General features: G+C 36.7%; 2 protein-coding genes across 3 annotated transcripts in view; one reads left to right on the plus strand and one right to left on the minus strand.

Moving 5' to 3' along the window:
• The window catches only part of MAP2K6 (mitogen-activated protein kinase kinase 6), a 1,063,669-nt gene that overhangs the window by 267,338 nt on the left and 784,204 nt on the right, over positions 1–12,127 (minus strand). The gene's annotated exons all lie outside the window — the stretch shown is intronic.
• Positions 1–12,127, plus strand: part of LOC121921515 (cholesterol transporter ABCA5-like) — a 69,550-nt gene that overhangs the window by 18,658 nt on the left and 38,765 nt on the right. For both annotated transcript variants that reach the window (XM_042449699.1, XM_042449700.1), the window contains exons 8-13: positions 1,786–1,974; positions 4,638–4,785; positions 7,221–7,389; positions 9,981–10,039; positions 11,069–11,179; positions 11,584–11,759. In XM_042449699.1, the coding sequence (XP_042305633.1) occupies positions 1,786–1,974; positions 4,638–4,785; positions 7,221–7,389; positions 9,981–10,039; positions 11,069–11,179; positions 11,584–11,759 (852 nt within the window). The remainder of the gene's footprint in view (positions 1–1,785; positions 1,975–4,637; positions 4,786–7,220; positions 7,390–9,980; positions 10,040–11,068; positions 11,180–11,583; positions 11,760–12,127) is intronic.

The raw sequence follows: 12,127 nt of genomic DNA on the forward strand, positions 1-12,127 counted from the left end.
TACCAGTACACTCTCTTATTGCTCTGCCTGTTCTTCCCCTTGTGTGTATCAGGGAAGCCACGATGCTTCTAAATCTAGGAGTCTAAATCAAATAAACGAGTTAAAATTTAATTTCTAATGTGGTTTCTTTCATTCTGCTCAAAATTATGACAGGAACTGTACTGATGTAACATAAGGTGCCAAAATTACATCTTCCCATAAATTATAGCACACATGTTATTTTTGATTATTGTATTTTGTATTCTTTGTTGTGCACTGCTTTGATCAGTTTTGGAAAAGCGGTATATAAATAAATTATTATTATTATTATTTCTAATTTTATGTTGAGTGTATTGGAAAAACTCCTAAAACTAATCCCTTTTAAAAACCTTTGAGTGTTACATCTAACTTTAATAACCACTGTATTCCTTGTTTAGCAGAATGAAAGGACATAAATAGTTTATTTTAGGTGACAAGTAATGAAGAGTAATTAATCTTGACAAAACTACAGTTGATTGTTGTTGTTTTTCTCTGTTAGCTGAATTTCTAAACCCAAGCTAGATGTAACAGCCAGTTTACCATGTAATTTCTAAACCTAAGCTAAACCCAGCCAGTTTACCATGTATCTGGCTCATGTAAAATGCAGCATGCAGAAGTGGTTACTAAAACTCATCTTCACAGCAATGTCTTTAAGTAGGTTTTCTCCTGCCCACTGGTAATAAGCTAAGCTTGGATAAAATTGTTTCCAATAATGGTGTTTTGTGAGAAATGAGATGGAAGGGCATTTTTCTTTGTCTTCCTCACATTTTTTCAAATAAAAAGGTAATTCTCATCCCATCGTGATATGTGAATGGGACAAATGTGTGTACAAGATATAGAGCTCTGTTCCAGTGTGTGTAGTTAGAGATGTAGTTAGAGAGTTAGAGTCCATGTCACTAGTGCAGGTGTTGATTTACCTGTTCATTTTCTGCTGTTTCTGCATTAAACTCTCTCTCTCTCTCTCTCTCTCTCTCTATATATATATATATATATATATATATATATATATATAGTCTCCATGAAAAAGTATATTTAAATATGGGTTTTTGAACATATTTTACTTCAAATGCATATTGATACTTCAATGCACGTTGATACTTTTAAAGTCAAGCATTTTTCTGGGACATTCAGAGAAATACAAAATCTGATACAGAGTTAGATTCAGATTCAGACAACAGTCTAGAACAGATCAGTTGAGTATTGGAATATACAGAGCATGGATTGGAAGAAACACCCTAGGCTGCAGCAGAGAAGCGGAAATCAGTGAAAATCACCTCCTATCCCCTTCCATGGACAAGTTTCAACTGCATCATTGGTTGTTCATGGAATGATCCAAGCATTTAGTTAAAAAATACAAGGTTGTGTAAAGTCTTACTCTTTGTCAACACTACATCATTGCCTAAATTGTGTCTTGTATCTGAATTATATCTGAATCTTGAAAAGTGCTTGTAGGAGATAATTTTTGAGAAGACAACCTGTTTGTTTTATATACAGATTATTAAAGAAGAGATTGTGTTTTCCTTATGTGGTCTTAGCCAAATGACACTAAAACTAGAACTACTTATATTGCATTTTATCAAAGGGGATACTAATCTTAGGAAAACCAGAATACTGTATTTCATGTGTATTATATTGTCTGTATAACTGAGTGAACTATGCATTCTTCTTTTTGCTGTTGCGGCAATAATTGCATTTGTTTCATAGAAAATCTAGCATTTTTATTCAAAATGTTTTCTGCAGTGAAATACCATTTCTATTTCTCTTTAGGTTTCCTTTGCATTTATGCTAACGTCTATTTTCAAAAAATCAACATATGCTGGCTCAGCTCAATATTTCACAACCTTGGCTTTTGGGGCTCTAGGCCTGACCATTGTCCTGGTGGAAGATTTTCCAAAGTCCTTTATATGGTCATTGAGTCCACTGTGTGAGTGCACGTTTTTAGTTGGCATTTCACAGGTTAGTAAAGTACCTTATTCACTTGCAGCTATGATATATACAGCAGAGGTGGGAAACCTGTGGCCTTCCAGATGTTGAACTCCAGTTCCCATCAACCCTTGCCAATGGCTTGAGATGGTGGGAATTTGAGTTCAATAAAATCTGGAGCTTCCCACCTCCTGCACTGTATAAACAATAATGTATACTGTATAAACAGAAGCTGTGTTAGTCTGAAATATCAGTATGCAAATGGATCTTCTAGCACCTTTGAGACTGACTGAAAGACATTGTAGCATAAGCTTTCATAAACTTGCTGCATATGAAGAAGTAGACCAAGTCTACAAAAGCTTATGCTACAGTGTCTTTCACTGAGTCTCAAAGGTGCTATTCTGAACAAATCTTGCCAAGAAAACTCCAAAAGTTCACCTTAGGATCACTGTAAATTGGAAAAGACTTGAAGGCACACAACAACTTATTTAGCTCCTATCAAAAATATTGAAGACTTAACATCACTTGTTATTGTTATTGATCATCAAGTAAAAAAGGGTTGGAGGTTTATTGAAAAATAGAAATTAAGAATGAATGCAGCACCAAGGAGAAATATGACCTTTTTGAACATTTTCCACTTCTGCCTATAAGTAGTCTCAAGCTAGACTGAGTCTGTAGGAGTTTGCCCTTCATTACTACTGGATACCCATCAGCATTTCACAGATGGGAATCAAAATACAGCTGGCCAAGCAACTTCAAAGAGGTCAAAATGGTGTGGCCAGGCAACATGAGCACAAAGTTTTTTAAAAAAAGGTTTTTTTTAAAAAAAAAACATTTTAAGCAGAGAAACCTTGAAACAAAATGGAAAAAGAGAAAACTTTACTTGTACAACTGAAAAAGAAAGAACAAAAAAAAAATCTTCCATGAATTAAAACTAATCCAAAACATGATTAATAAAAATTCAATGCAAGAAGTTACAAATAAGATTAAATATACTAAATATAATGACTTTGAGAATGCTAATAAAGTAGGAAAATGGCTCGCTTGGAGGTTAAAAAAAGAACAATGAAAAAAGAGCGATATTAAAACTAAAAAAGGATGGCATTATTACGACACAACAAGATAAAATAAAAGGTATAGTTACAAACTACTATAAGAATTTATATAAAGCAGAAGATACAACTCAAGAGAAAAGAGTGAATATAAGAGAATATATAAAGAAGGAAATTAACGTATCCATTACTGATCAACAAACCAAAGATTTGAATGAACCAGTTTCAGCAGAAGAAATAGAATTAGCAATAAAAAGATTAATGGGGAACAAAGCCCCAGATCCAGATGGATTAACAGGGAATTTCTATAAGACCTTCAAAGAAGAATTAATTCCACCACTCCTAGAAACTATAAAACAGATTGATTTTGGAAATTATCCAGAATCTTGGTGCCATTCGATAACATCACTAATTCCAAAAGACAGTAAAGATCCCGAACTAGTTGAGAACTACCATCCAATCTCTTTATTAAATTTGGACTCCAAAATTTATGCTTCTATCATAGCGGACCACCTGAGAAATTTGTTATCTACTAAAATACACCAGAATTAAGCAGGTTTCCTCCCTCAAAGGCATCTTAAAGATAATATTAAAACGTTATTAAATATAATTCTCTCTGTGATAACAGTTTTTGCTTTATTATAACCCAACGTAAGTACATGATCTCTTGATAACCCAATAGAAAAAAGTTTCAAAATTAAGGAATTTATCCAAGTTGATCTAAAAGGGTCCGTTAGTATTAACAGGGCCAAACGAATAGAGTTGAAAAGCAATTTTAACCATACATTAAACTTGCATATCCAAATACGAGCCTCAATTGATAATATTCCAGTTTAAAGACAAATCATAACATTTGGTACACATTTGGGGATGCCCAGGATCAATCTTAAAAACTTGGTTTCGACAGCCTCAAAAGAATCTAATACTGTTCCAAGAAGAATAGAAGAATAGAGCTTGAAGGTGAATGAACTAGCCAATTTTGATATGATTTCAATGTCCAGAAATCACAGAACAATTCAACAATATGATGAAAAATGGAAAGGGATATCTAAATTATGGGATGACAAGAATAGGAGTTAAGGTTTTGTTTGTGATGTGTAAGTATGTCGATATTCCAATAAAAAAAGAAAAATATTAATCTATTTTAGGTAAATTAGAAATGGGAGGAATCTGTGAGTCCATGAGAAAAAGAGATTGAGAGAGCAACTGGTGGAGATAACTGGATAAATGGTTGTTATCTCAACAAGCAATTTGAAAGCACATAATATAGTTGTTTCAGTTACAAAATAAGAAGAGGCTGCAGGAGTTTTCTTCTGCTTGAATAGTACAGGGAGGGCTAACATTCCATTCTCCCTCATTCAGTGCAAACTATATTTGCATTTTGAGCTACGTTTGCAGCAGCTGAACAAAGCCAAGGGCAAAGGGAAACCTGGTAGGAAACCAGGGCATTTTAAAAGCAGCTGAGAAACTAAGAAGGCACAGGATTATGTGTGTCTGTCCCAGCTGAACCGAAACATTTACAGGGTATGCTATTGTTATTCTGTAGCAATCAGTCAGTTTGATTCATGCAGTGACTTTCCATCACAGTATCTTAAAATGCTAATGCTTTTTCATAGTGTCTGCAACTTTCACATTTGTTCACAGGTTATGCATCTGGAAGATTATGAAAACGGAGCTGTTTTCTCAAATCTAACTCTTGGCCCATATCCACTCATTATTGCTTTAACACTATTGGCCCTTGATAGCACACTTTACCTACTCCTTGGGGTTTATTTGGACCAGGTGATTCCAGGTATGTTTGCTAGATCTTAGGAAAAAAATAGAAAAGAACTGAATATTATCAGGGACCAGATTCAATATCAAGTCAGTAGCATCTTGTAGGACAAAATTAGAGTTACCCTTAGGGTGTGTTGTCAATGTTGATCTGACTGAATTTGAGCATAGTAGCTGCTTTGAGTTATGTCAGAAAAAAATGAAGGTAACTTCAGAGTTCTACAGTGAACTGTAAATATGAAATGCCATCCATCCATTACCTTATTTACATCTTGCCTTCCTCCCAGATTGAAATTTAAGGTGGCTTACAAAAAGGTAGAAAATGCAAGAAAATATAGTTAAAACATAATTATTATGTTATTAAATAACAGCAAAATTAAAACCATTTAAAATCTTACTTTTAAAAAGATTTAAAAATAATATGAAAAGCCCTTTTTATATTAAAATTGTAGAGAAGGAGCCATCTTAGCTTTTTTTAGGGAGGGAGTTTAAAAGTGTGGAAGAAGACACAAAGAAGGCTTCCCCCAATTTGGTTTAAATTATTACTCCTTAAAAGTTTCTACTTTGTATTCATTCTGGGGAGAAATGAGCAAAATGTGCTTTATTCTGAGATAACATTTCAGAGTACTGCAAACACTGTACATACATACACACACACACGGATATGTATTTCTGTATATGGGATGTATGGTATATAAATTGGCTTAAGAATACGAAAATAAACACTTTGTCTAGCATATTATTTACCATAAGGCTATCCCTGGCCATCATCTATATGTTGCTGTAATGACAGACCACCTGGGAACTATATATAATCCACTCTGGGCTCCTTGGAGAAAGGAGGGCTTGTAGGGAAGGAGCGAATAAATGTGAAAGATGGGGAGGAGGAGTGTTAGTCGTCCAGGAGACTTTGGAGTGCTAAACCCCACCGCATTTTCTCCCATACACACACATACAAGAAATAAAATAAAATTCAATTTAATTTGCCCTCAAATGTCATCTAGGAAAGATGGATGCATGCTTTGGAGCCTTTCAGGGCTCCTTTGCTATTTTCCACTAGTAGTATAGTGTCATTTGCATATCATCTGTGCAGTACTAACAAACATTAGCTATGGTGTCACTTCTGTTGTCTCCAAAAGATCATCCACCAATGTCCCCCCTCTCTCCCACACTACAGCTGATGCCCAGTAGCTCTTTGGCACATTTCGTCTGGATCCTCAGCAAAAGCCTCTCTTTCAGGGGAGACCCAACCAACAGCACTGCTACTGTCAGCATAGCTTCTTGTCTCACACAAGTACACACTCCTGCTACCATGGAAATGTAGGACTCACATGTACTAGGCCTTTTTTATGCTACACTGTTATAACACTTTGATATCACTTTATTTGCCATGGCAGCATCCTACAGAATCTTGGGATTTGTAGTTCAGTAAGAGACATTAGAGGAGCTTTGTGGCAGAGAATTTTACACAAGATACCCTAAGCAGCAAATCTCAGGATTTCATAGGGTGCAGCCAGTTAAAGTAGAATAAAAGTGCTATACTTGCATGGAGTGAAAGGGTTCTTAATGTGAGTGTTGCAATATAGTTTTTTTTCACCTGCAAGCAAAGAGAGTAAGATGAGAGGGAGAGAAAAATATGTTTGTGTTTATATCCATTGTACTTTGTGGTTTTATTCTATTCATTATTTAGCAGTTTATTTAATTTCTCACCCACCACTACTGCAGGCTAGATATTAAGGACTTGTGCTTTTGAACCTGCTGTATGTACGGTATATACTCCCATTTGCAAGAAATTTAAATAATCAAGGGAAAGGGAATATTACATCAGAATAGATTTCACATCTTAGTTAATTTGTTAAAACACTGTAAAAACAAGACCATTTTAATTTACAGATCAAGAGATTATTATTGACATAGTTGATTCTTACAGTCAAGTGTTGCATCTTTTTGCATGCATTTTCTTATAGATGTAATGTCTTCAAATAATTCTTGTATTGTAGTGTTAGCAATTGTGCAGGACTTAATCAGGGCCCAGAGGTCTGTGGAGGTGCTTCCAAAGTTTTCCTAACCCCTTCAAATGCCCCTAGCCCACCAATTCACCTGAATGAATATGAATACACACACACACACACACACTGTGCCATTTAACCCAAAAATGTACACATGTTACATGGTGAATTTAATTTGGGACACACACACACACACCAAACTTGCCACTAAACCCAGAAATCACAACCAGAAGATTGTAGTTTCCAACTAATTTTGCAGGTGAAAATTATGTACTGTGGTCTGTCATGGAGGCAAAAATATCAATTTGCTCAACAGTCTTAAAAATTAGTGAATCAGATGTGCAAAACAGTCAAAATATTTGCAGAATATATACAGTACCTATATACTGTGTCCAATGTATATTTAATATTTTAAAACTCTTTTGGGGGTATATTTTATTACTAGGGGAATATGGATTACGAAGAAGTTTTTTCTACTTTCTCAAGCCCTCATTTTGGATAAAGCGAAAGAGAAATTATAAGGAATTGTTTGAGAACAGCATTATTGGGAGCTTGGATATCAATGAGATAATTGAACCAGTATCTCCAGAATTTCAAGGAAAGGAAGCCATCAGGTATGACTGATAATGATGTATCTTATTCTCAGCTGCTGATATTCATGTTAATATTCTTATAAGAATAATAATTAACTATGAAACTTGTTTATATAGTAATCAAGTAATAAATATATTTATCAATTTAATTATGGACACAGATTGTGTCAGAAAAAAAATTGAATCATATTTTTCATATATAATTTACAAAATGATATGTACATTTTAAAAGGTTTTTTGTGAGGTTTTCAAAGGAGTCAGAGACAGAATAGTGAAACTGGTGAGGAAACACAAACACCAAATGAGCTACAAACTGGCCAAGAAAATCTAGCAAATGCTGCACTCAGTAAAGGATAGGTGAGACCCTCTCACGGCCGCAGGAGTTTACTGTATACCATGCAGCTATGGACAAGTCTACATAGGGACCACCAAACGCAGTGTCCAAATATGAATCAAGGAACATGAGAGACTCTGCAGACTGGGTCAGCCAGGAAAATCAGCAGCAGTCGGACACATTATAAACCATCCTGAGCATAACATTCTGGACCATGTCAACAACTATCAGGTCAGAATGCACAGGGAAACCATTGAAATCCATTAACACCTGCACAACTTCAACGGGAACGAAGAAACCATTAAAGGAAGCAAAGTATGGCTACTAGTCATGAAAAACACCAAAACCAAGACTCAGCCCATGCAAATGAAAACCACCCAGGGTCAGGGGGAATTTCCCAGCAGGTAATGGATCGTTAATTAAATAAACACCCTGAGACCTTGCCATTCAATAACAGACCAATAGAGAGATTAACATGTAAATGATTTCCTCTCAACCAAGGGTCACACAGTATATATACGTATACCCAACTCACTCCCATGCCAGCATTCTCTGAAGATGCCAGCCACAGATATGGGGAAACATCAGGAATAAACTCTTCCAGAACATGGCCACATAGCCCAAAAACCCCATAAAAACTATGGATTCTGGCCATGAAAGCATTTGACTATATGTAAAAATTATTTGACACTCTCCTGTGAAGTGATATTTGTTGGAATTTCATATACCTTAAAACCTACTAGATTTAAGTTTGTGCAGCATCTCTAGTGAACACAAGGAAAGCATTTTGCAAAGGGAGAGGGTGCTTCCTGCCAGCTAGTCCAGCCAGACTACCAGTGGTCAGTGGTGTTCTCTCTGGCTGTGGAAACCATGCCCTATGAGGAACGACTTAGGGAGCTGGGGATATTAAGCCTGGAGAAAAGATGATTAAGAGGTGATATGATAGTCCTGTTTAAATATTTGAAGGGATGTCATATTGAGGAGGGAGCAAGCTTTTTTTTCTGCTGCTCCAGAGAACAGGACCCAGAACAATGGATGCAAGCTACAGGAAAAGAGATTCCATCTCAACATTAGGAGGAACTTCCTGACAGTAAGGGCTGTCTGACAGTGGAACACACTCCTCACTCGAGTGTGGTGAAGTCTCTCTCCTTGGAGGTCTTTAAGCAGAGGCTGGATGGCCATCTGTCGGGGATGCTTTGATTTAGATTTCCTGCATGACTGGGGGTTGGACTGGATGGCCCTTGTGGTCTCTCTCAACTCTACGATTCTATGATTCTATGACAGTGTTCCAGCTGGTATTGCTGATGTCAGCTCATAGGAGTGAAGACAAAACAACCACTCAAAAGGAAGGTATTTTTACCATACATCAAAGGAGTCACAGACAGAATAGGAAAGCTAGTGAGGAAATACAACCTCCAAATGATCTACAAACCGACCAAGAAAATCCAGCAAATGCTGCACTCAGCGTAGGACAGCAGAGACCCTTTCACAGCCGCAGGAGTTCACCACATACTGCGCAGTTGTGGACAAGTCTACATAAGAACCACCAAATGCAGTGTTCAAATGCGAATCAAAAAACATGAGAGACACTGTAGACTGCATCAGCCAGAAAAATCAGCAGTAGCAGAACATGTTATAAACCATCTTGGGCATAAAATGCAGTTTGAAAACACTGAAATTCTGGACCATGCCAACAACTATCAGGTGAGAATGCACATTGAAGCCATTGAAATCCAGAAACACATGGATAACTTCAACAGGAAAGAAGAAACCCTGGAAGTAAACAAAGTTTGGCTACCAGTCCTGAAAAACCCCAAAATCAAGACCCTACAAGTGCAAATGAAAGCCACCCAGGATCAGGGGGATTTCCCAGCCGACGATGGATCACTAATTAAATAGGCACCCTGAGGCCTTGCCATTCAACAGCAGACCAACACGCAGATTAACATGTAAATCACTTCCTCCCAACCAGGAGTCACACAGTATATATATCCCACTCACTTCCATGTCAGCATTCTCTGAAGATACCAGCCACAGATGCTGACAAAACATCAGGAGCAAACTGTTCCAGAATACGGTCATGTAGCCCGAAATAAAGCCAAAACAAAACCACAGATTAGGTTGCATTCATTTTGAACATGGAGAGCAGATCTCATTGTACATATTATTTATATTACTATATTATAAATATAGGGTCACTGTATACCATTTACTTTTATCTGTCTATAAGAATGCTGTAATGTCTTTTAAAAATTAAAATTAGTGTGTTTTCTTTCAGGATCAATTGTGTGCAGAAATCTTTTGTCAGAAAGGGTGAAACTGTGGAGGCTTTAAAAAGTAAGTGTTTTAGGCATTCATCTCTTTTACTAGAAAGTGTTTTAGACATCTGGCAAGAGAAAAAGTAACCATGTGAGTGAATATCTCTTAACCTTCATTGATGTATTGATTCAGTGGTGGTAAGGAAGTAGATGAAGATTTACTGATAGGGATAAAAATAAAAATTGTATTATTTGTTTGTGTATTTGCAATAGATCAGTATGGGTTTCTGCCTCTCAGGTATTTAATAATCACAAGTAAAATGGTGAAATTTTAAAAAATCAGAATCCTCTGTGTCTGTAGTTTGTCACAAACTGTTTACTTATCTCTCTGTCTCAGTAACCTTGACTTGTATAATAAAAGTCTTAATTGGTTGCCTTTGTTCAAGGCTGTGGGCAGCTCTGTGGCTAGTTCCAGAGTCCCTGTGTTAATTAGGAAAATTTGCCATTTCATTATTGAATATTGTAATGCAGAATACAACACACAGATACATTTAAAATATGTTAAATTAATTAGTACATATGTACACCTCCACGGTCTGCTTAGTATGCATGCAAAGTTTCAGATTACTAGATAACATTGGCGGGTTACTCACCGCCATTTAGTACGTAATGAATACGTACTAGGGTTAGGAAGGGGCGGTGCTTCCGCACCCCCCTAACCCTAGTACGTATTCTGTATGTACAATATGGCTGCGGCCGTTCCACACGGCCGCCGCCATATTTACGTATCGGACGCTGTGCGTCTGCACGTGTCGCGGCATCTATGACGTCACGAGTGCGCCCTTGGCGCCTCGCGACGTCATAGAGGTGCCGCTTAAAGAAGCTCCATTTTGGAGCTTCTTTTTCGGTCCGTGCGGGAGCTGCACGGTGTGGCTGCTGCGGCTCCCGCACGGAGCAAGCGGCGGCGGCGGCACACCGCCGCAAAGCCGCAGTCTGTAACCCGCCATTGTCTTGGAATTATAAATCTCAAAACCAAGCAGACATCCTCTTTTATTGTCAATCTCCTAATATCATTAATTCTCCCATTACGATTTCATTCTTCTATTAGGTTTATCCTTTGACATATATGAAGGCCAGATCACAGCTTTGCTTGGACATAGCGGAACAGGGAAAACAACATTAATGAACATTCTTTGTGGATTGTGCCCACCTTCTGATGGTAAATGCCAACAAAATATGTCTACTCTGTTATCTATGGACTTCTTTTTTTTTTCTTCGCTGCCTCCTTCTCCCAATTTTTAACAGTTAAAAACTGTTAATGTAATGTCTAGGAATTACAGATGGAATTGCTTTGGGTAGAACTGTTTGTCCTAGTCCATGAAATGACTTCAGGCAGCCAACTTCCTATTGCACTCTCAGTTGAGTTCTGTTAGCCAAGCTCTACATGAATCCAGGAGTGTATGTGTGGGAGACCCCTTATTTCTCAATAGCAACAGTTTGCCCATGCATTAGTAGAAGTATGTGTTTCTGCATGTAGGTATTTCTTACTAAATCTGGATGAATTTCTTGTTGTTAGCTATCTGACTGGTACTGTTTTCCCTGCCCCATTTTCTATTGCATTAGGATTTGCAACAATATATGGATGTAGAGTTTCTGAAATAGATGAAATGCTGGAAATAAGAAAGATAACAGGAGTTTGCCAGCAATTAGATATATATTTTGATGTATTAACCGTGCAAGAAAATTTATCAATAATTGCCTCAATTAAAGGCATACCTCCCAATGAGATGATACAAGAGGTGAGTATATGAAATGAAAATTATATACACTGCATATTGATTTCAATTTAATAAAAGTAATGCTACTATTAACATTTTCTGTTCAAGAGCCACAATCTATTTAAGCCTATTAAATATTATGGATGATGAATCCATGAAAATAGGTGTAACTAAAACTATTAACTAATGTTTTATGCTAAATTGAAATGGACTATTATAATTTGCACAGACCTTAATGATGATTTTTGTTATATATCTAAGATTATAAACTTTTGCCATTATTATTTTAGCAATTCTAAAACAGAAAGGCTGGCAAGCTTTAAAATAATCTTGCCAGCTCCTTGGTAATAAAATGATATGAGGAGTGCACCAAAGTCTCAATATGTAAC

This window comes from Sceloporus undulatus, chromosome 2 (genome assembly GCF_019175285.1).
Source record: "Sceloporus undulatus isolate JIND9_A2432 ecotype Alabama chromosome 2, SceUnd_v1.1, whole genome shotgun sequence".
Taxonomy (NCBI): Eukaryota; Metazoa; Chordata; class Lepidosauria; order Squamata; family Phrynosomatidae; genus Sceloporus; species Sceloporus undulatus.